General features: G+C 34.5%; 1 protein-coding gene and 1 long non-coding RNA gene across 3 annotated transcripts; one reads left to right on the top strand and one right to left on the bottom strand.

Moving 5' to 3' along the window:
* Window positions 1-9,063: 9,063 nt before the first annotated feature.
* On the bottom strand, window positions 9,064-10,270 carry LOC111199192. Of its 2 annotated transcripts, XR_007315144.1 has the most exons (4): window positions 10,194-10,258; window positions 10,003-10,088; window positions 9,625-9,923; window positions 9,064-9,171 (listed from the first exon to the last, which is right to left on the bottom strand). It is a non-coding gene; the product is annotated as an uncharacterized LOC111199192 (long non-coding RNA). The 2 variants fall into 2 exon arrangements; XR_007315143.1 differs by lacking the exon at window positions 9,064-9,171 and having other exon boundaries at window positions 9,341-9,923; window positions 10,194-10,270.
* LOC106447259 (protein PIN-LIKES 5-like) lies at window positions 9,660-12,118 on the top strand. The gene is made up of 9 exons (XM_048737291.1): window positions 9,660-9,889; window positions 9,990-10,069; window positions 10,164-10,288; window positions 10,632-10,753; window positions 10,839-11,093; window positions 11,179-11,279; window positions 11,379-11,431; window positions 11,513-11,698; window positions 11,782-12,118. The coding sequence occupies exons 1-9, from the start codon at window positions 9,755-9,757 to the stop codon at window positions 11,904-11,906; spliced, it is 1,182 nt and encodes a 393-aa protein (XP_048593248.1). The 5' UTR covers window positions 9,660-9,754; the 3' UTR covers window positions 11,907-12,118.
* Window positions 12,119-25,447: the final 13,329 nt, after the last annotated feature.

The following is a 25,447-nucleotide window of genomic DNA, read 5'->3' as shown; positions in this document are numbered from 1 at the left end:
TATTTTGTTATCTTTGTCTCTTTCGTTTCGTGTGTTTATGCAGATAATCGGGGATCTCTGAGAAATTTAGGGTTTCTTATCTTTCCTTATTTTACGCAAAATCAACAGTGCGAATTTTGGTTATCACAATGGGATACCGTAATTGACATTATCTCCCCAAATTTGGAATAGAGTGAATAGTATTACACCAAATTTAATGTAACACTATTCATAACACCAAATATTTAATATACATTTTTATTGTGTTTCATTTAATAATATAGTTCATTATTATTATTAAATAGTTTAAATTTATAACTAAACACAAATATATTGTATTATTTGTATTTTTAAATCACTACTACATAATTTTTTTTTTAATTTCAAGTAAGAAATCACTAATTGATTATTATCGTTTTCTTTATTTAAAAAAAATAAAATACCATAAAATTTTATATATTTTTTATTTTCAAGTAATAAATCACTAACTGATTATTACCATTTACTTCACATTGTAATATTTTTTATTTTTAAATATTTATTATAATATTTATTTATGTTATATTTAATCAGTAATGAATAATAAGTAATATTACATAATTGTAAATTTAGATTTAATAGTAAATAATTAAAAAATATGTAATACTAAAAAACCTTTATGCAATACTCTTAAATTCACCAATCAGTAAAATAACATTTAGTTTTTTATTTATTTTATAATATAGATGAACTTGTATTACTAGCTAATACAAATTTTATTTCAAATAAAAATATTATTTTTTCATAATTTTAAGTTTATTTGAAGAAATAAGTTTATTTGAAGAAATTTGAGGATTTTTGAAATTTTTAATCTTAAAAAAAATAAATGATATCAGAATTTATTTATAGATATTATTTATTATTTATCAAACATATATATAAATATATAAATTAAAAATGATTTTGAATTAATTATTTTATTATTTCATTTCGATCATTTTAATTTTCATCATTTTCAAAGTGAAAAAACAATTGTGTCAATTACAAAATAGAATCAATTACCATTGTAGGAGGTGGTATTTCAGTTCACTACTTTTGAACTAAATTTATCTTCCAAAACTCATGAAATCATGATTGATAGATTTTTTTTTTTACATCCATGTTTTCAATAAGCTGGAATTTTGAATAGTTTATACAATTGACTAATCCAATAAGTTTAGATTTAATATAGCATTTTTAAATGTTTGATACAATATGAAGAAATTTAAGAAAAAAATGAAATTCCCTGAAATATCCGATTCAAGAAGGTGGTTCAAAAGGTGGGATAAACACATAGTGGGGTGAACCACCTTGAATATTAATGCATCATACTAAATAGTAAACTAAAAATAGAATGCTCCACTAGCAGTTTTAATTTCTTTGTAAAAACAATGAACTGTCCAAATAAAATGATACACTCGTTTTCAGGTGTGTTCATCCGCTTTCCTTTTATTATATCATTTTTACCATATATATATATATATATATATATATTATGTCTATTTTAATAACTTAACACAATTATTTTCTATTTGTTTCTTTTTATTTTATAAACAGTTTTATTTAATGAGAAAAGTAAATAAAAATTAATTCTTTAAAAAATAATTTAAAATTTGATTTTACATGACTTTATATCTAAATATAGTTATTTTAAAGTCATCCAAAATCAGATACATATTTTATTTTAAAACTCAAAACAATGATATATATGTTTAGAATAATTTTCTATTATAGATTGAATAAATTTTTATTTATTTATATTATAAAATGACTTTTGAAATAACTATTTTTAATTTTGAAAACAAATAGTATTATCAGTTTTATATATTAATTTTAAACTAGTACAGTATTTTGAACAATTTTTATCTACTTTCACTATTTAAACATATGTTTTAAACCGATATATCTGCTTGATGCACACTTGTATCACTTGAAACACTTGATCTATTCTTGTTTCGCTTGATCCCTCCGCAACGTTTGATCCGATTTCTTCATTTAGAGCCTCAATAAGCCCCCAATTGTTTCTTTCATAGTTATGATCTTTGTACCACTATCTGATTAGCCACAGATGATTGCTATCCTTACAAAACCGTTCTCAATACTATTCTTTACTTGCCAGCCTGTGATCAGATTCATATTGAAAGCTACGCAGTTTTGATCCATATTAATCCAAAAGCTACACAGTTTTGATCCATAAAACTAATATCAGACAAGTGAAAAGCTATATTAAGCAATATTTAAGACTACGACTTTGTCTCAGCCCTTTGAGATTGGTTTTGTTAAGAAAATAATCATTCTGTTCAAAGAGTTGTGGTACTGAGATCATTAATATTGCTATAAATATAGACATAGTATCTTGTCTTGAAAATGCAACACAATAAATAGAGAAAAACATGTCCAAAGTGTTGAACTTTCAAACAACCCATATCAATTATCAAGTATGACTTTTTTGTAACCTTCATTTAAAAAAAATGGTTATCTATTTTAATCTTCATATATTGTTGACTAAACTATTTTGGATAGGCAAAAGTCAACTGTTTAATCGAGTTAACGATTGACGTTTGTGGATTCAAAATGACTTAACATATAAAATTTAAATTTTAAAAAAAATGAAAATTGAAGTGTAATCGAGAGTTGAAAGTTTTTTGAATTTGATTTGAAAGTTCAGATTTTAATGATGCTTTTTCTCTAAAATATAGTTAAATTATTTTTTATATTTTAAAATATTTTCACTAATTACACATCATTCTATATCAGTTATTCTATAAAAGTTATATTATACATAAAACAGTTACAATGTATCGTACGTTTATTTTGCTTTTCCTACATTTCTCGTTTAGTCCTCACTATTAAAATCCTAACTTTTAACTTCCAACAACTCAAATGATTTATGAATAAAGGAAGACGTCTTTCCGGCCAACTCTAGAAAGTAGAAAGTTAAATAAAGAAGAGCGTTGTCGTTTGACAGTGTCTTGTCACCAAGTCATCATAAAAGACGGCTTTTAATCCATTTGGTCTTTTACCTTTTATTTTGTTTTTTTTTAACAATAAAAGGCTATATAAACCTAGGCATATTCATTGTTGGTATGAATCTGATCCTCCAACAAATCCCACATAATAGTTGAACTGGCCAATAACCATTTAAATGGGACTTCACTCGTCGGATCGCGGACTACTGATCGGCTTGACTCAAGACTACTTTTAGTCGATGGAGCGAGCGACTGCAAGCAGTCGACTCGACGGCTCGATGCGGCAGCCCGATTATTCGGTCCAACGAGCAGAAAACCCATTGAGCGGAGGCAAATTAGGTCATCGACTGGTCGCCTATATAAGAGAAGCAAGAAGCAACGAGAAGGGGATCCGTAAATCACCTCACACTTACTTTTCGGCTAGAATTAGGGTTTTACATCTTTCTCTTGCCGACTTTTAACTTCCGGCAAATTAGCTTTCGCCAGCTTACTTTTCACCGTTTCTTTCCTCTTTTGTAACTCGACCGAACAATTCTCTGATCTAATAAACGCTTTTGTCTCGACCCACCGACGAGTTCTGGTCTCTTCATCTCACTAGTTTATCGACATTTCTCGGTTCAAACAGTTGGAGCTATCATGAACCGCAACCTCCCGAGCGGCAGCGTCTTCGCTAGGTTCAACCTGATTTTCAGCAGACTTCTTCTTCTTGCTCTTCTTCTTCTTCTTTGGAGGCTCGTCTGGCTGCGCCTCGGTAACGGCCTCCATCGAACCTTCATGAGCAGACGCAACTGAAGGCTCGAGAACCGTGTCCTCCCGAGTAACCGACGAGTCAGGAGCAGCTCTCTTCTTTCTTTTCTTCTTAGTCTGCGGCCGCTCGATGGTCCCCGTTTCGAGATTCTCTCCCGAAGTTCTGACAACAACCGAATCAGAAACAGGTTCCAGTTGGCGATCTGTGTCCGAGTTAGCCATCTGAATCCCCTCGGAGACTCGTACGGGAACGCCCAAACGACCCCCTAACAGCGCACTCAGATCTGGAAAGCCTTCATCCTCCTGGCCGCTTTTATCTTTTTCTGTTCTGCTTTGGTTAATAACGAAAGCCGCCGTTTTTTACCGACCACTGATGGTAGAAAGTCTAATCTCCAGTCTCCTGCAAAAGATCGACGAATCATAACGTTTAAACAATACAAGAAAACGAAGCAATATTTAAACGAAAGAACTTACTCTTCGAAATCCTATCGATGACTCGTAGAATCCTCTCAACGGAAATGTTTTCCCAACTTTCTTGAGCAAGCGACGCGACAGCGTGAGCGTTTGCTATGAACTCTTCAGGATAAACGGTTTTGTTTGGGTGCTCGACTGCAACAAAAGATAAAGCCGTTAAATAAAGAAGAAAATAATAACAAGTTATCAACAGCAATCTACCGAATTCGAGATTCCATAAAAATCGAAAGACGTCGCCGGGCGAGTCTTCGAAAGCAAATTTGTCTGACTTGACATAAAAGTAGAATTGCTGCCAATAATTTGTCTTTTTGGGATGCCCGGCGATCACATTGTAGTTCGGCCTCATTTAGATCGAGAACAATCCCTCCCCCATCGATTTGAGATATGTATGTTCTTTGAAGGCTCAGACGCTCATCAACACATCGATCTCCGCTGACATCACCATCAATGCGACCACGAGACGAAGCAAACCGTTTAAAAACTGGGAGATCACCACATCACAACGTCTCGCATAGGATGTGACGAGTCGAAGGATCATGAACCAAAGTATCGTCTCATTATGAAAGTACGACTCGTACACACATTGAAACCCTACCAGCAAGGACCATGGCCTTTGGGCCTCCGTGGGGATGAGGAAGGTCACCCTGACTTTGTGATATTCCCTGAGTAAGATCTTCACGCTACTTGGAGTCGAACGAGTATTTTCGACATTTCCCAAGACTGCCCCTCTACAGTCGGAGAACGCATCAATTCATGCGCTTAAGCCGGGATCTCTTCGAAAATTCCTCCAGGATGGTAGCAAGTCGGAACAAAGTCGGGGAGAACAACTTCTCCTTCACTTGATCCACCCCGACCGTATCTCGCAAAGTCTTAAGCAGCAGACGCAACAGTCACTCTTTCTGTCTCGCCGACTCGACAACTAGAACCCGCTGAGGCGTGTCCATATTCACCATGTCCATCATGGCCTCGCGGTGAATCTCCTCAAATTCAGAGGGAGGATTTCCGGCCGCATCTCGCGCATGACTCGATTCAGTCGCCACTGCTTTCCCTTTTTGTTCTCTGGACAATCTTCCGCCCAACGACATGATGAGTGACGGAGAACGATACACGTGATTCCTAAAATCTATGACTAAAAAGCTAGAGAGAGAAGCAGAGGGAAGGAGAGAGAAAGTACTTGAATCGGATGAAGAATGAGAAAAATGAGAGGTAAGAGGGGTATTTATAAGAGAAATCACACTTCCCCGAGACATCATCATTAGGTCTAAACGGGTCTAGATGGGCCCATTAAACCGTGTGAAGATCCATGCAGTCTCGTGATGTTTCGACTTCTCGAAGAAAACAAGAACCAATTTAGAAAAAAACGGTGGTTATACTCGGAACCGGTTTAGACAAGAACCTGTTTATCTAAGCGACGAACCCTAACGATTCGGCGCTCCAACGCAGTGTGAAGCGATCGCTCGCAAGGAGACACGCGACGAGCCCAGCGGAGAAGCAGACATGAAGACGACTCCAGAACAGCTATCCATCAGACATCACTTCAAAATTCATTGTCTCGGCTACGCTACTCCCCAATGAACTGGAGGGACTTACTATTGGGTATGGATCTGATCCTCCAACAAGGCCCACAGAATAGTTGAACTGGTCCATAATCATTTAGACTGCTTTTAGTCAATGGAGCGAGCGACTGCAAGTAGTTGGCTCGATGGCTCGACGCGGCTGCCCGATTATTCGGCCCAACGAGCAGAAAGCCCATTAAGTGGAGGCAAAATAGGTCATCGACTGATCGCCTATATAAGGGAAGCAAAAAACAACGATAAGGAGATTTGCAAATCACCAAACACTTACTTTCGGCTAGAATTAGGGTTTTACATCTTTCTCTTGCCGACTTGTAACTTCCGGCGAACTAGCTTTCGCTGGCTTACTTTCCACTGTTTCTTTTCTCTTTTGTAACTCGACCGAACGATTCTCTTATCTAATAAACGCTTTTGTCTTGACCCACCGATAAGTTCTCGTCTCTTCATCTCATTTGTTTATCGACAGTTCTCGGTTCAAATATTCATGATCCGAGAACCACTCATGGAAACTAAGTCAACATAAACATAGCAAAAAATGATATATGGTACATGAACCTCTCATTTTTTCTTTTTTGAAATAAAATTGTTCATAAACATAGCAAAACTGAGTCAACAATTTCAAAATGATATATGGAACATGAACCTCTCATTTTGGAAAGCAAAAAATTATATATTTAAAGTTATTGAGCTTTTTTTTTTGGAGATACTCTAAGAAGAAAAAACAGTGGAAATGGGGTCTTGAGAATTTAATCCCAAGTATGTATTATAGGGAGTCGCATATAGGACAACTAAGAATACGTTTTAAATTTTGGCAAAATAAAAAGAATACGTTTTAAACTAGTCACTGATTTTGACCTACGAAAAGATAAACACGTAACATGTTACACGTTGAGTCGGTTTTCGGATCTCTAATTTGATCGCAGATTTAAATATACATGATTAAGATTCAATACCAATAATTAAGTTATAAATAATCTCACGATATGCATGGTTTAAATAAATATGAAGATATTGGGATGATGATCTCAGTTTTTGCATAATATGAGTTGTAAATAAAACATATTAGATCCATTAAATTCGCATCGATGCATGTGTCCTGTCCATCATTTGTGCATACTATCTACCCTATGAAAGTTTAATTATAATAATTTTGGCACGAAATTATTACAAGTCTAAAATTTGTGTTAATATATGCGTGTGTCATGTGTTTTACCTTAAAATACTATACCAAACGGTCCAAACCCCATCTTTAGATCAAAAGTAGAAAAAAGCACAATCTGTTTTAACTTGTCAACATAACCCTTAACCCTTGACGGGAGAAAATATAGACTAACGTTCTTTTTTGTAACTGATATACACTAGCGTTTTGGTTAGGTCAAACAATATTTCATTTTATGTTAGTGTTGTTTTACAGTTTCTACCAGACAACGTAGCATTTAAATTAAAAAAGTGATTGTTTAATATTTTAATGCATATTGATCAGAATATTTTAAAAAATAAGTTGATCCAATTTCATTTCAAAAAGGAAGAATAAATATACGTGTTGTGAAATAAGTAGATCCAATAATTTATATAAAACAAAATAGATCCAACCATCGTGACTCCGCATGGACCCATCCCCTGAATCTCCCATATACTTGGGGCCACCACTGATATGCTTTGTTTGTTCTATCTATTTTTCTTAAACAAATCGTAAATAACTTTTGAACCATATTATCAGCATAGTCTTTTTTTCCCTAAAATATAATCTCACTAGGTGTTTTACCCGTAATACGGACTTAAATATTTTCATAATTTTTGAAAAGTTATTTGTATACTATATTCATTATACTAAAATAAATTTTAAAATAACTTAATATTATATTTTTAATTATATAATTTAAAAAATCTATTTGATTAATATTTAATTATGTAATTTATGTTTTTAAATTTTTCAGATAACAATACAATATATATATATATAGAAATTATCTTTTCTTAATTATATTTTTAGATTTTGGATAATTCAATATTATATTTTTAATTATATAATTAAGAATTTTATTTGATTAATATTTAGTTATATAATTCATGTTTTTAATTTTTTACTAAAATACTTTTTCAAATAACAATACAATATATACATAAATTATCTCTTTTTAAATTATATTTTCAGATTTTGGATAATTCTTACTATTATTAATTTTAATCAATTATCTAATCAAATAAATTAAATTTTTGTTTTTATTTTTTAATTTAGATATACTTTTTATTTATTAAGAGTATAAACGTTATAAACCACTCTAACTTTTAACGTGAGAGCTTGATTACAAATAACTTAATATCATATTTTTAATTATATAATTAAAAAATTTATTTGATTAATATTTAATTATGTATGTTTTTAACTTTTTCAGATAACAATACAATATATATATATATATAAATTATCTTTTTAATTATATTTTTAGATTTTGGATAATTCAATATTATATTTTTAATTATATAATTAAGAATTTTATTTGATTAATATTTATTTATATAACTCATGTTTTTAACTTTTTAATAAAATATGTTTTCAGATACCAATACAATATATACATAAATTATCTCTTTTTTTAATTATATTTTCAGATTTTGGATAATTCTTACTATTATTAATTTTAATCAATTATCTAATCAAATAAATTAAATTTCTGTTTTTATTTTTTAATTTAGTTATACATTTTATTCATTAAGGGTATAAACATTATTAACCACTCTAACTTTTAACGTGAGAGCTCGATTCCAAAAATTTACTTCGCAAATAATAGTATAGATGTATTTAGAAAAATGTATTTAACATTATAATTTATTATGTAGTTAGATTTTAAATATAAAAACAAAATTAGTCATAAAATGATATATGGGGTACATGAATCTCTCATGTGATTTTTTTTTTGTAATTTCTAAAACAAGAAACTATATTTATTCTTCCTTTTTGAAATATAATTGTTCCTAAAAAATGATATATGATACATGAACCTCTCATTTTTTTGTAAAATTTCTTAAACAAAAAAAAAATTCTTCGTTTTTTACTCTGTCTTTTCATTATTTTTTATTATTTTATAAATGAGAAACTCCATCCATTTAGAACATGGAGGATAGTTTTAGAACACGGTGGATAGTGGGTTGCCCCTTTTTTTGGAGAAGGAACGTGAATGCTCCGATGACTGACGCGAATTGAACTCAGATGGCTTTCCGTATTGGGGCCGAATCTCCCTTTTAGAACATGGCATTATAATTTAACGCAGCAGCCTCAATATTGTCAACACCTTAGACACTACATTAAAATGTCCAGAACTATATTCAAACGCCAAAATTTTACATGAAATAACATAAAATCACCAGCTTCGAAACAGCCTTCACTCCCGCAAATAACTAGAATTATCCTGCGGATTTACCAATCCAAGAAAAAACATTGATCAGTTGTATCGCTTAGTATATAGTATTTTTATTTTCTTCCGGAATTGTTTTTAAAATTCCAACAGGCTTCAATGATAAAAACAAAAATATAATCTGTCCTTATCGAATATTAATGAAAATTTTTAGTCAACAAAATATAAATGGAATAAAATATAACATAGAAGAGTAATACAATATATATTTGGTATCTATGACCGTGGTCAAAACAAAAATCATATTTGAATGGAAACAAAAGTAATTCAGTTTCAACATGAGAAGTAGAAGAAGCTATTCCTTCTCCAATGACACAGGCCTCAAAAGACTCGAAACTCTGGCATGTTTTATGAGTTTTAAATATAATTATCACCGCTTCTGTCAGAGTCAGAACTTTAGGCGAGGAAGTAAATATTGTACGTATATATATTTTGCTTATCTCGAACCTTTTCTCTTCTCAAGCTTATAGTTTTCTCTGCAGATTAACTGCAAAAAAGAAGAAGAGAAACAAGATCCGACCACTTGACTCATAGTTATCCATAAAAGTTTCAATAAAAAAAAAAAGTTTCATAAAAGATGGGTTTTTGGTCATTGTTGGAGGTGGCTTCTATGCCAGTGATTCAAGTTCTCTTCATAAGTGTTGTTGGAGCTTTCTTGGCCACTGATAGATGCAAGCTCTTCCCTGTCGAAGCTCGCAATTCCATGAACAAGGTAAAACCAATATCTTGACCCGATATTTCGATCTCTGCAAAAAACATATCAAAGAATTAAAATTCGTGTGTTATCTTATAATGAACTCCAAAAACTGTAGGTGGTGTTTGTACTATTTGCACCGGCTCTCATGTTTGCAAATCTGGCTCAGACAGTCACACTTGAGGACATGATCTCATGGTAAAAAAAACACCCTTTTCTACACCATGTTAACAAAATGTTAAAACTGTTAATTTTAAATTTGGGTTCTTGTTGATGATTTTAAAAAAAAAAGGTGGTTTATGCCGGTGAATATGGGACTTACATTCTTAATCGGAGGAATTCTTGGTTGGATTGTTGTCAAGATTCTGAAACCACCTCCTTATCTTGAAGGCCTTATTGTTGCAACTTGTTCTTCAGGTATGTGACAAAATATTTATTTGGACTTTACCATGAACGTCATCATCAACGCGACATATGCGTTCATTTTAGACATCTCTTTTGTATTGTTCTGATGGCAAAAACATTCTGACATGTACTGAATTTGGCATGGCTCAGTTAACAGTAATTAGCCGATGATTTTGTGTTTTTATATCTAATAAAATCCAAAAATATATCCAACCTCTAATTAATATTTTTGAATCTGTGGATGTAGCCGATTTAGCGAATTATTTGTCAGTTTAATTTTATCGTTATCATCTGTTTTCGAATTATATTCTTGCATAGTTTATAACTTTATAACAAACTCACTTTTGATAAATAGGAAATATGGGAAACCTACCAATCATACTTGTCCCAGCAATCTGCGACGAGGACAAGAGTCCATTTGGTAACCGAAGTGTATGCAGAACCGTTGGACTCTCTTACGCGTCTTTCTCCATGGCGGTATGTAATGTTAACATTCCCCTGTTTCTAAATAGAGACTTGAGATGAAGAAAAAGATAAGTAAAAATGAATCTCATATGTGCAGCTAGGGGGTTTCTACATATGGACTTACACGTTCCGGCTTATAAAAGGGTCGGCAATGAAATTCAAAGACATAGAGGAGTCTGAGCAAAAAGCAATTAGATCATCTAATAGTGACTTAGAGGCTGATCGCAAGACCCATCTCCTGGGTGCCCCTGAAGAGACGCTGGTTAAACAAGAGACAGGGTTTTGGAGAAAAGGAGTAGACTTCCTCCATGAGATATTAGAGGAGCTTCGTGCACCACCTTCAGTTGGTGCAGTAAGTTCGATTTACAAACCAAGAAAAATATACCAAGAATGAAGTATGATAATATACTTATGTGAGATGTTATGGTGTCTTTCAGATTATAGGTTTCATCTTCGGTGCGGTTACATGGCTCAGAAACCTTATCATAGGTGATGATGCTCCTCTAAGAATAGTCCAAACCACAGCTAAACTCCTTGGGTAAGTCAACACAATCTTTCAATTAAAAATTAAAATACAACCTCCTGACCACTTTCAATACACATACATGTCAATTTACTAACTTAGCCGATTGTGCAGAGATGGAACTATCCCTTGTATGACAATTATATTAGGGGGCAACCTCATTCAAGGTAAATTAATTCCTCTATCAACGGCTCACATCTCACATTCAGACCAAATCTTGAATACTTAATGTGGCTCAAATCGACCAGGTTTACGTTCTTCTGCTGTCAAACCGGTGGTTGTGCTTGGAATAGTCTGTGTTCGGTACATACTTCTCCCAATCATCGGTATAGGTATCGTAAAATCAGCTGAGAGTTTCGGGTTTCTTCCAGCAGATCCTCTGTTTCAGTATGTTTTAATGCTTCAGTTCACTCTCCCACCTGCCATGAATATCGGTTAGTCAATAAACCATTCGCAGCTGAGTTCATGCAAATCTATAAAAACAAAACTAATGAACAAATTGAAAACTTCTAAACAGGTACAATGACACAGCTGTATAATGTTGGACAAGACGAGTGCTCAGTGCTCATGCTTTGGACATACTTGGTCGCCATTCTGGCCCTCACTGTGTGGTCCACAATCTTCCTTCATTTGTTGGTCTAGACAAAACTTGGGAGCATAAGAAAGTGTCCTATCTATCTATCTATCGTCAAGGGATCCTTACCATTCTTTTTTTTTTGTCTATCAAATAAAAGCTTGATCATACTTGATATATTCTTCTGGTTGCATTTCGGCAAGTATTCAATTTTCCCCATTGCGAAAGCAGAAATTGTATCATGTATTACATCAGTTTAATGAAAAAGGTTGTTGTACTTCATGGGTGTTTAGGTGACAAAGAAAAAAGAATTGAATATTCATCAAGAAGAACACATTTTTCTCAGCAAAGAAATAAATAAATATACATATATATATATATCATTGTCAAGATGATCATTAGTATCAGTATGAATCCAATATTGGACTTCTTATTCCCATGGCTACCTGAAATACTTGTGCTAAATGGGGTCGCCTGGAGAAAGTTTGTGTCCTGGCTAAACAGAATTTGGAAGCTTTGTCGGATAAAGACATGGCACCAAAAAATTTTAAAAGAGGGGAGTCGCAGAGAAGGAGAGATAGCAGAGAAGACGCAGGAGGTGAAGGTCTATTGGAGGAGGATACTCGTAAGAAATAGGATGAATTGAAGGTGTTGGATAAGGAAGAAGACTATCGGTTCTCAGGGGACTTCGGCACAAGTGGTGTTGGATACAAATCCAATTGTTATGAGTACAGGGTCATCACGTAGAAACCTTCAAATGTCAACTTTCTTTTGGAATGTTCGTTGATTCAACAAAAACTTAGAGCATTCCATAGTGTGAGATTGGGTTACAAAAATGGTGTTTCAGTTTGGGAGTTTGCTGGAGACTTTTCTTTTTAACGGAACATTCTCAAATCATTATTTTCTCTTGATCTCTTAAATTACTAATGGAATGTGATTCTAAATATGTGTATAAAATCAAAACTCCAGTAAACCTGGGAAAAAACTATTGAGCAGAAAAAACCTGTACTATATTAGCGATCATCGTAACCCCTTACCATGACCCATGCCAGAAAATGTTTTGGTTCCTTTTGAAATTCTCAGCCTTGGAATTAAATACGTAAATAATCAAAATATAACTCCTTGGAATTCTCACGTTTCCTTCATGTAATATGAGTGGAGATAGAATTAATATGAACAAATCTGTTATTCCTCACTTCCCGATCAAAAACTACAGCTCGAACCCTATAGACAAGAGAGATGTCTGTTGCTACTTCTTCTCCCGTTTCTATCATAGAATTTGTTCCAAAGAGTATTATCAAGTGAAAATAAATTCCTGATCTCCTTACGTGGTAGTTTCTCTGCACCAAAAAGTCCATTATCATCGTGATAGGTATCATCTATCAGTCTATAAAGTGGCAAGTGCTGAGGATGACGTGGAAGGATTAGAGCAAAGGGGAAGACTCTAGATGGGTGAGAGGCTTTGCCGTTAGATCTCTGAAACATGAAGAAGATGAAGTATAAAAGGGGAGCTTGAGAGATGTTTAGGATTATGCTTGATGTTGTAATTGTAGAAGCCGTTAAACCGGACTGATGTAAACGATATAATAAAAGCGAAGTTAAGGAAATAGACGAATATAAAAAACGAATACGAGAACGATAAGTAACCGTATTCGCAACGAGACATGGAGGCGAGATATGATCTCTTTCCTTAACTCAAAATATTCGCTCGTTAGTGAGACGGGACTGTACGAATATAGAGTCCCAGGATACAACCATGGCAGACGACTCACGCCTCACTCGTGATCGCCCTATCGAACTAAAAATCTACGAAACACTCTCGCAATAATAGACTTACGCAGAGGGATTTTTTGCTATTGGATTTCGATTCAGAAAAGGTTGGAGAAATGAGAAGAGAGACGAGTTGTATTTAAAGGGATGGACGAGGATCGACTTCCCGTAACTGTTGCATAACGTGCGCACGTTAGTGAGTGTATACACTTATATATACTGCTCGTTTTCTCCTCATGTAACCGATGTGGGATGTTTTTAAACTCCTTCATTAAAGTCATTAAAGGCTTCTTGAGTTAACTCCCGCAGGCCTATTTCTTTTCATCATTTCCAATTTTTTATTAAAGCCATTGGGCTTAATAAATTGGTCCAACAATCCCCCACATGAATAGAAATGACTCTAGACATATGCAGACTAAATGCAGACTCGATAGACTTTAAAATACTATACTTATTCTAATCCTGACTAGACTAGACAAACTTATCGAAAGTGTTTGCGAATAATTCACTGTGTTTGAGTTGGTGGCATTTTTAAGCCTTGAACCACTCATAGTTAATATCTGTCGAGTTTACTTTACCAAAAGGTGAACATGATGTCTTGAACCAACCGGTTTTTTATGTAATCCGAGACAACAGGCATAACGCAGCTTCATTTTCTCGTAGAACTTAGTTCTCTATTGTGTTCATTGTGGCCCTGAACTATTCCTGGTTTTCATGAGTGAACTTAGAGAATATAGCCTTGCATTCATTCTCCTAGAAACGGCCTCATTTCACACTCATTAGGTGATTGACCATGAAAAGTATTGAGTAATACTCCGCTCAGAAGCTATGGAATCATTAAAAGCTTATGCTTATCCTTCACACATTCGTTAGCACTTTTATCATCTTAGGAGCTGGGAAGAGACTACTTTGTCTCAAGTGCTTTGGTTAGATTCTGTTTGATTTTGTTTTCCCTTTGAACCTACTTCTTGGGATCTCCAGTCATGATAGGTAGGGTTGCAGTCAAGCATCCTCATTCGTTATAGGCTTTAAACCCATTCCTTTTGATGATTTAGCAACAACATCTCGTGACAGACCTTTAGTAAATGGATCCGCTAGGTTGTCAGCCGATTTGATGTAGTCTATTGTGATTACACCAGTTGAGATAAGTTGTCTAATGGTTTTGTGTCGTCTTCTGATGTGACGAGATTTACCATTGTAGAGATTATTCTCAGTCCGAGCTATAGCTGATTGACTATCACAATGTATGCGTATAGCTGGCACAGGTTTCTCCCACATAGGAATATCTTCCAAAAAATTTCTAAGCCATTCAGCTTCTTCTGCTGTTTTGTCTAAGGCTATGAACTCAGATTCCATGGTTGATCTGGCTAACACTGTTTGTTTGGTAGATTTCCATGATATTGCTGCTCCTCCTAGTGTAAAGACATATCCACTCGTGGATTTTGAGTTTTTAGAATCTGATATCCAGTTAGCATCACTGTATCCTTCTAAAACTGCTGGTTCTTTACCATAGTGAAGCCCAAAATCTTTAGTGTAGCGTAAGTAATTGAGTACCCTCGTTATAGCTTTCCAGTGTGTATGACCTGAATTACTTGTATATCGACTAAGTACGTTTACTGCATGCGCTAGATCTGGTCTAGTACAATTTGTCAAGTACATGAGACTTCCAATTACACGTGCATACTCGTTTTGTGAAACCGCTTCACCTGAATTTTTTGTCAAGTGCATTTGGGGATCTAACGAAGTTTTTGCCGTACTATTAGAGTAATTTTTAAATCTCTCTAATATTGTTTGAGAATAATGAGATTGGGTTAAGATAATTCCGTTTGAATTTCTTATGACTTTAACCCCGAGAATTACATCTACTAATCCCAAGTCTTTCATCTCAAATGTCCCTTTGAGCATGTTATTTGCTTGATTGATAATGTCTTTATTGCTTCCAATAATGAGCATATCATCTACATATAGGCATAGTAAAACATACGCATTTTTGGTAGTTTTGTAGTATATGCATTTGTCACATTCATTTATTTTGAAACCATTTGACATCATTGTGTTGTCAAACTTTTCGTGCCATTGTTTAGGAGCTTGTTTAAGCCCATAGAGTAACTTTACAAGTCGACATACTTTGTTTTCTTGTCCGGGAATGACAAAACCTTCAGGTTGTTTCATGTAAATTTCCTCTTCTAAATCACCATTTAGAAAAGCAGTTTTTACATCCATTTGATGGATTTCTAGGTCTCTTAAGGCTGCGATTGCTATCATCAGTCTTATTGATGTTATTCTCGTCACTGGAAAATATGTATCAAAATAGTCAAGGCCTTCCTTTTGTCGGAATCCTTGAACTACAAGCCTAGACTTATATTTTCCACCAGGTTTGCGTGTCATTATCCATTTATTCTCTAATGCTTTGTAGCCAGGTGGTAAATCCGTTATGTAATACGTATAATTCTGCATAATCGAATCTAATTCACTCCTGACAGCTTCGTTCCAAAAAGGAGTTTCTGGTGAAGCCACGGCTTCTGCCAAAGTTTTTGGAGCATTTTCTACTAAAAATGTCATTAGGAAATCTTCTCCAAAAGATTTTTCCTTTCGAGCTCTTTTGCTTCTTCGAGGTTCATCTTTTCCTTCATTTTCTGAAATATAATTTATAGAAATCTCGACGTTTGTCTCAGTTTCTGAGTTCTTGTCGTTGTCTCTTTCTTCATGAGTTCGTTTTGAACCTTGCTTTTCCTTATATGGAAAAATATTTTCGAAGAAAGATGCATTTCTTGATTCCATGACTGTATTTTCATGAATGTCTGATATTTCAGATTTATGTACCAGAAAACGATAAGCATTACTGTTATGTGCATATCCGATGAAGATGCAATCCACTGTTTTAGGTCCAATAGTGACCTTCTTTGGTGGCGGTACCGCAACTTTTGCCAGGCACCCCCACACTTTGAGGTATTTATACGAAGGTAAATTACCTTTCCATAATTCATATGGAGTTTTGCCAGTTACTTTGTGTGGAATCTTGTTGAGGATATAATTAGTGGTAAGCAACGCTTCCCCCCACATGTTCTGGGGTAACCCAGATTCCTGCAACATAGCATTCATCATCTCTTTTAGAGTTCGATTTTTGCGTTCAGCAACTCCATTAGATTCCGGTGAGTAAGGAGCTGTAGTTTGATGAATTATTCCATGTTCTTTACAGAATGCATTGAACGGACCATCATACTCGCCTCCTCTGTCGCTTCTAACTACTTTAATAGTTGTTTTGAGCTGATTCTCGACCTCGAGTTTAAATTCTTTAAATTTTTCCAAGGTTTCATCTTTGCTATGTAATAAATCAACATAACAATATTTTGTGCAGTCATCTATGAAGGTCACAAAGTACTTTTTACCACTTCTAGTTTGTAATTATTTTAAATCACATAAATCAGTGTGAATTAAATCTAGAGGTTTATTAGTTCTTTCAACACGAGGTGATGGCGTTTTTGTGAGCTTAGCCTGTACGCATACTTCACATTTTTGTTTACTTGTTTTGCATTTAAGAATTAGATTTAAATTCATTAATCTTTGTATAGACTTGTAGTTTACATGGCCTAATCTTTCATGCCATATATTAAAAGACTCAACCAAATAAGCAACTGGCTCATTCTTATTCATTGAAACTTTTGGAGCTACAACTTTTGGAGTGACTGTCATTACATTCAACTTGACAAGTCCACCCTTAACATATCCCCTTCCCAAATACATCCCATTCTTCCTAATCACGAGCTTATCCGCCTCAAAACTTGTGGCGAATCCATTCTTGCTGATCAAGGTTCTCGAGACTAGGTTCTTCCTCATGTCAGGCACATGCTTCACATTTGTCAGAGTGACCTCACGTCCTGATGTCATCTTCAAGATCACATTGCCGCGTCCTTCAATCTTGGAGACTACAGTGTTTCCCATCTTGAGCTTCTCCTCAGTCTTGCTTTTCTGATAGGTGCTGAACATCGCCCTATCGGTGCAAATGTGGGTGGTTGCACCAGTGTCATACCACCATTCCTTGGGGTTGTTGCTTTCAACCATGTTGGCTTCAGTCACCACAGCAACGAGATCCTCCTCAGTGAGATTTGCCTGAGCCTTCTCATCATTGATCTTTTTGCGACATTCAACTGTCTTGTCCCCCACTTTGTGGCAGTAGTGACATTTCCCCTTGAACTTCTCCACATTCGCATTGATCTCAATACCTTTGTTCTTGAAGTTTTTTCCAGAAGCCTTCAAGGCTGCAGTAGTTTTGGAAGGCTTGGCAGGAGAATAGGCGTGGGCCTTTCCTTTGCCTTTGTGCTCAGCCATGTTGACACTGTGCTCCTTTGTACCGACCTTTGCAGCAGTTCGGTTTCTGGATTCCATCTGAAGCCTCGTGATGAGCTCCTCGAGCCCCATCGTCTTCTTCTTGTGCTTCAAGTAGTTCTTGAAATCCGCATAGCTTGGAGGAAGCTTTTCAATGAAGCTGAGAGTTGTGAATGTCTCGCAGATGGACATTCCTTCAGCAGCGATTTCATGGCAAATGAGCTGAAGCGCTTCCACCTGATCCATGATGGGTTTTGAATCCACCATTTTGAAGTCGTGGAATTTTGAGACCACCTACTTCTGGCAGCCAGCGTCCTCACCTCTGTACTTCTTGTCTAGTGATCTCCATAGCTCTTTCGCCGTAGGGATCTCACAGTAGACACGGTACAATGGGTCAATGAGGCGACCCAAAATGTAGCCTTTGCAGATGAAGTCGGAATGCACCCATATGTCAACAGTTGCAAGGCTGTGAACATCATCAATCCCGTAGGGCATAAGGGGCTTGTCCTCCTGGAGGAACTTTTCCAGCTTCATCGTTGCCAGGAAGAACAACATCTTCTTCTGCCATGTTTTGAAGCCTTTACCATCAAATTGGTTTGGCATCAGTCCTTGAGTGAACACACTAGGGACAGTCGGAGGAGTTTGAACTGCCACCGGACCACTTGCAGTTGCTGAAATGGAACCCGTCTGATAAAGACCAGCACCGAATAGGGTACGGCGAGTGGTTTCATCAGCAGCATTCCCCGCAGGGAGGAAAGTGCTTGTTGTTGCTGCAGTGGTTGACGCTGTGATGTTTCCAGCGGTTGTCACGCCAGTTGCTGCAGCGTTGAGTGGAGTCTGAATGACATCCGAGGTGTCCATGGGAGTGGGGGTGTCGTTCTCGTTTGTCATTTTTCTGTAGAGAAAACATGAAAACGGATTAGTACTCCATTCAACATTTAACATATTATTTTAAATAAAATAATAGTCTAAAATCGATGTTCATTTTTGGTGTTTGAACCAAATCATATCGATATAAATCTTGGAAAAACGTTTTGCAAACTCGCTTAAAAGCATTCACAGAAATCATTTTTATAGACTTAGAATGTTTCACAAACTCGCTTAAGAAAGCGATCTTGAAATGATTCATTTATAGAACGTTTTGAAGATGTATCAAAAACGTTTTGCGAAAATTGCTAAAAAGCAATCCGCAAATCGTAATGAAATAAAACGGAAACGTTTCGCGGAAGTACTATAAAGCAAATCGCAAACACGTTTTTAGAATAACGCAGAAAACGTTTCGCGGATAAGCGTATAGCAAATCGCAAACATCGTTATGAAATAAGAAAAACCGTTTCGCGGAAGTGCTAGGAAGCAAATCGCAAACACGGTTCCAAAACCCGTTTTATAAATCGTTCTTCAACCCGATTCGAGCTTTAGACATAAAGCTATTTTGAGTTAAGATTGTAGAAGCCGTTAAACCGGACTGATGTAAACGATATAATAAAAGCGAAGTTAAGGAAATAGACGAATATAAAAAACGAATACGAGAACGATAAGTAATCGTATTCGCAACGAGACATGGAGGCGAGATATGATCTCTTTCCTTAACTCAAAATATTCGCTCCGTTAGTGAGACGGGACTGTACGAATATAGAGTCCCAGGATACAACCATGGCAGACGACTCACGCCTCACCCGTGATCGCCCTATCGAACTAAAAATCTACGAAACACTCTCGCAATAATAGACTTACGCAGAGGGATTTTTTGCTATTGGATTTCGATTCAGAAAAGGTTGGAGAAATGAGAAGAGAGACGAGTGGTATTTAAAGGGATGGACGAGGAGCGACTTCCCGCAACTGTTGCATAATGTGCGCACGTTAGTGGGGATTTGGCAAAGATCTCGGGAAGTTTAAGTTACAAAATTATTCCCCAAGACTCGCTCTCTCTCTCTCTCTTATCTCGTTTAAATATCTCGAGAGGATGAACCGCATGACGTTTTTTTATTTTATAGACAAACTGCTTGTCGTTTTAAAATAAAATGCATGTTGTTTTTGAGATTTTAAATGGCAAAGTGTTGAGCTTAACTTGGTCCAAAAAGAATAATTCTTATCGGGCCAAAGGCCCTCCACCCAAGCCCAAGCCCAAGCCCAAGCCCAAGCCCACGCCGAGCCGAGCCGAGCCGGGCGGCCGGACGGCGGCGGCGCGCGCGTGGGGAGCTCTCTCTTCCTCTGAGCCGTTTAATCTAGTGTAAGTGTATACACTTATATATACTGCTCGTTTTCTCCTCATGTAACCGATGTGGGATGTTTTTAAACTCCTTCATTAAAGTCATTAAAGGCTTCTTGAGTTAACTCCCGCAGGCCCATTTCTTTTCATCATTTCCAATTTTTTATTAAATCCATTGGGCTTAATAAATTGGTCCAACAGTAATTGGTTAGACGTATGAGTCTAGACCCGATCGATATGAGATCGGTGATTCAAGATAAACTCGCCATGAGAGTGTAGACTGGATCAAGCTTCAAGCAATATTGTAATCCATTAGTGTGTAATCGATCTTGTACATCAATAAAGGGTGACTTGAGAAGTTATCTTCAGACCTAACACATCCTCGTCAACATTATAATGCTCATCCTTATTTCCCATTGAAACTTTTGTTCTTTAAAACTTATACGAGAGCTAGAGATTGCTGTAATCAATACTCTATTATTGGTTTCGCAATCACTCTCAATCGCTCTTGAACTTGTCTCTCGTTTGTCTTTGCGGAATCAATGGAATGATAAAGCGATAAGCGTAAAGTACACCAGAGATGTTAACGTGTTCAGCCTCCACTGTCAATGTGACAGCAGCCTACTCACGCCGGATTGCATTCCTGGAAAATCCACTATCACTTGAAAGAAAGTACAATAACGATCACCGATCTCTCGATCTCTCACAAGAACTTCACTCTCGTTTGTTAACATGATCTAAATCTTTTCCTGAATTGTTATCCACCTATACTCAACTCTCCACCTCTGTAACTGTTATATATTCAGTTACAGATTCCGTTACAACGAACTCGATCTGAGTTGACTCACCCTTTAAACGAACACAAGACGAAGCTGACTCAAACCGGCGTCGCTTCTCTCTGGGGCTTATACTTACCCTCGCAAAGCCCAATAACCTGGTAGCCCATTTCAACAATTCTCCACCAAATGGTCAACCAGGTTCATCACTCCGTGTTCAACAAGGTTCCTTTCCTTCCAAGCTTTTCCTGCAATCCCGGAACCCTGAGCTTCTTCTTACTCAGAACTTAGTTGAAGCTTCTTCAAAGCTTCAACCATCTTGCTGACTGGAACAACCTTAATGAAGACATCAGCCGGATTATGTAGAGTACCAATCTTTGTAACTCGTCTAATCCCTTCTTCAATCTTCTCTCGGATAAAGTGATACTTATTCTGAACATGTTTGGTTCTCTAATGGTGGATGTTATTCTTTGACAATGTAATAGCACTCTCAGAATCATAGAAAATTTCCACCTTCTCCTGAGTATAACCACATCAAGGTGCACATGTATGTGTATGTAAAAAGTCTATTAAAATAGTTAACAAATATATAAAGATATTGTTAATTAATATTAAATGACATTTTTGTTCAATATAACACATGAAAGATAAATTAATTCATAAAAATATTATAAAACTGATATAAAGTATAATATATATAACATATATATATATATATATAGAATTCTCCATATATATGTATATATATGCATATAACATATCAAATTAGATATATGTTCTTAAAAATATTGGTATTTATGATTCGCTTCTTTTTTGGATATTGTATTTTAGTATCTGATTTATTTCATAGAGTTATAGATATCCAAACCTTTTGGTTCAAATCAACTCAACTTTATCTGCAAAACAATAAAAATGTAAAGTCAGTAGAGAATCAGTTCGTTGTATGTGTGGCTCACAAGATTGTGGGGAATTCTGACATCCTTCCTACAACAACAGCATTATGATAGGAAAATACTGAGACATGTACTAAAAATGTATTAGATAAGACAGTTAGCAGTAAATATTCCAATTCAGAGATCGTCCATGTACCAAGAGCACAGAATACAAAGGCGGATAGCCTAGCACGCAGTGTTAGGATTCAGTCGTCTTTAATCGTTCATATGGATCAATATCTTCCAGTTTGGTTTACAGAGTTTGTATGAGTCTGTAAAGTTGATGATAAAAAAAAAAGCAGTAAATATTCCAATCGTATGAAATCTTGATTGATGTCATGATTGTCATCACTTAACACCTAAATGAGAAAAAAAAATTATCTCACATGATGAAATTTTTGTAATATCAAAATTTGAATCAATAGAAGATAACACAACAAGTGTCAGATAGAAAATCATTTAGAGCTCTAACAAACAGAATAGCATCCCCGAGAAAGAAGGACCAACTATTATCCAATCTTAATATTCTTGTCATTGGTTCTGTTTCATAGAGGAGAGAATCGCAACCGATAAAATTCAGATCAGCTTTAATGTATGCATGGTCGAAAGGTACAAATATAAACCCTCCAAATATGCAGTTTCTTGAAGGGTTTAATGTATTTTTCCTTGATAAATGGTTTACCTGCATACAGTTGATAACAATTAAGAAAGTCTGATGACAAAATAAATGAAAAACATTTTTTAAAAAAATAACAAGTGATCATATACCAGTTTTAAGGCGAAATTGCACTCATGCACTTCTAATCAAGAGAGTTTCATATGGTTTCTTTATAGAGGTGGAATGTCTGCAAAAGATAATGGAAACAGATCTTTGCAGAACTAGTCGCTATCAATCTCTAATGTAGCCAAATCGCATTCGTAAGCAGTCTTCTTAACTCTAGCCTTGTATTTGATAATACATTTAGTAATAAAACCCCTCAATTAAAGATGGATTGTAAAACAACTCATTAATTAAAAATCGTTGAAAGAAACCCTCAACTTTAATTTCGTTAATGTATACCGCCCTTCGTCTACAATATCGTGACGGAGGGTGACAAGCGTTAACGGTTTGTAAGTTGAGTGTTATAATGTTGAAAACTTAATTTAGGAGTTTTCTTCAAATTTAAAATGGTTTATAAATTTTATCACTAAAATCAATAAATATTTTAAAATCTTCATTATCACACGCATTGTTCAAAACTCTTATAATCGATTTGTAAGTCTTTAAAACTAATTTATAAATTCTAAATTAATTATTTTTAACCCTACTTAAAACTTAAAATAACTTAGAAATATTAAATTATATGATATTAGGGAACATTGATATAAGAAAAATTGTCTTATATCTCTTTTGACAAATATCAAATAGTTTAAGATTTCTAAGTCATACTAAGCCTTAATAACGTTAAATATAATTAATTCATGAAGTCAATCTTCCTATTTGGAGTAGGACGTCGGTCCTCATCTCCTATTTATACAATTTCGCCCCATGGGTCATACTTTTTTCATGCCTCTAGGAAAATAATGCAAAATTATTATTCTTCTCCTTAATTTCTGAACAAAAATGTTGTATTTTTTTCATATTGATCGATAAAACAATATATTTTATATAATATTTTTATTTTATTGTTTTACTTTATGTTTCCATAGTATCACAAATAACCATCCATCATTTTATCCTAAAAGTAGGAGGAATTGTAAAAACTTATAAAATCATTGTTAAACCTTATTAATCATTTGTAAAAGTAGTTGAAATATTCATAAAGCTTTATAAAATGGTTATAAGACTGATGCCGTGATTATAAAAGTTTTATAAGAAAACTTAGTTTTAAGGATTTATAAATTAGTTTTAAAGATTTATAAATCATTGTAAGAGTTTTAAACAATGCATAAGTGATAATAAAAAAAAATAAAACATTTAATGCAAAACCCCTCAATTATTTTTGAATAAAAAAACCCTTCAATTAAGTTTTCGACATTACAAACACTCAAATTAGAAACTGTTAATGCATGTCACCCTACGTCATGATACTGTAAACAGAGGGTGAAAGATGTTAATGAAATTAAAGTTGAGGGGTTCTTTCATCGATTTTTATTTAAGGATTTGTTTTACGATCCATCCTTAACTGAGGGTTTTATTACTGAAAGCCCAATTGGAAATTACCCTCTTAAACTAACCAATCTTATAAAAAAATAACTCCAAATTCCGGAAATAGAAAACTAATTATAAATATACGCTATATTATTCTTGGATTAAGAAATGTGTTAATGTTTCATTTGAATATCAATGGTAGAAACCTTGGTTAGATGGTCTTAATAAGTCTAAAGCTTGATTGATTTTAACACTTGACTGCTGATTTAATTTTATATACTTATGTTCTTTTGATTGTTGTGTGTAATTCAATGACAGTTTTTGAGCTTGCTCACTTGCATGAACTGGGAATAGTTCGTTCGGGACTTGAAACCATAAAATGTATTGATAATTACATGTATGACTTTGAATGCAAAGTTTTTCGGTTTGAGCATTAGCAACCGTCTAACTGGGGATATGTCATTCTTAGGTCATTTTGCCACATGTGCTAGCATAATTACATAGTGGCCTAGAGGTTGGTTAGGAAAATGATGCTTGCTCGAGTCTAAACACTGTTGGCTGAATATGTTATTATGCATATGAAACAATTGCTAAACCACATATTAGAAATGGATTCGTTAAAAATTGCAGGTTGTGGTACTTCTGGTTGTGAAGCACCACTTTAATTACCAAACTCATGTTGTGGACATGTTTAGTTTAGGATGTATCCTCTTTCACTCCATAACCGGTTGTAAGCAGCTCTTTGCAGATGATCTTGATCAGATTTAAACGTGATGTTTACTTCGCAAACAACAGAGTTAACTTATTACCAATGTTTTAAAAACCGGACCGGACATTGACTCGACATTATAGTTGGATCAATGGTCAGACTGATCCAACCGGATTTTAAATTTTAATTTAATTTTAGATTAAGTAACTACATACAGTAGAACCTCTATGAATTAATACTCGATAAATTAATAATCTCTATAAATTAATAAATTTCTCTAGCCTCTACTTGGGCCGGTTCAAAATTTGACATCTCCTAGACTATATTTACGAAGTGATTTTACCACATATTTTTTCTACAGTCAATTTCATAAAACAAATATGACATGCCTACTGAAATTGATGACATGTCTTATAGCTTAATACGACATGGAAAATTGTATTTAATGTTAATTTATATTTTTGGTAATCTTTTTAAAATATGGTAATAACTCATATATTACATTTAATGTCAATTTATATTTTTGGAAATTTTTTATGAATATGGGAATAACTCATAAATCATCACTAAAATAAATATATTCAAATATGGCATTATAAATTTAGAAATATAATTTAATTATATATTTTTAAATTATACAATTTTATTACTAAAATTTTCAAAAATGTATACAATTTTCAAAAATCATTATTTTCTTATATATCTACAAATTTTATAAATATTGTTTAATTTTAATTTTTGGTAATTATGCAACTT

The sequence above is a fragment of the Brassica napus genome, chromosome A7 (genome assembly GCF_020379485.1).
Source record: "Brassica napus cultivar Da-Ae chromosome A7, Da-Ae, whole genome shotgun sequence".
NCBI lineage: Eukaryota > Viridiplantae > Streptophyta > Magnoliopsida > Brassicales > Brassicaceae > Brassica > Brassica napus.
Note: the sequence above shows the minus strand (reverse complement) of the source record. Positions and strands in the feature narration are given on the sequence as shown.

Coding starts and splice junctions, on each gene's coding strand:
- LOC106447259 (XM_048737291.1), top strand. CDS start 9,755: ATGGGTTTTTGGTCATTGTTGGAGGTGGCTTCTATGCCAGTGATTCAA. Junction 10,289..10,631: donor TGTTGCAACTTGTTCTTCAG/GTATGTGACAAA, acceptor TTTGATAAATAG/GAAATATGGGAAACCTACCA. Junction 11,432..11,512: donor AGGGGGCAACCTCATTCAAG/GTAAATTAATTC, acceptor CAAATCGACCAG/GTTTACGTTCTTCTGCTGTC.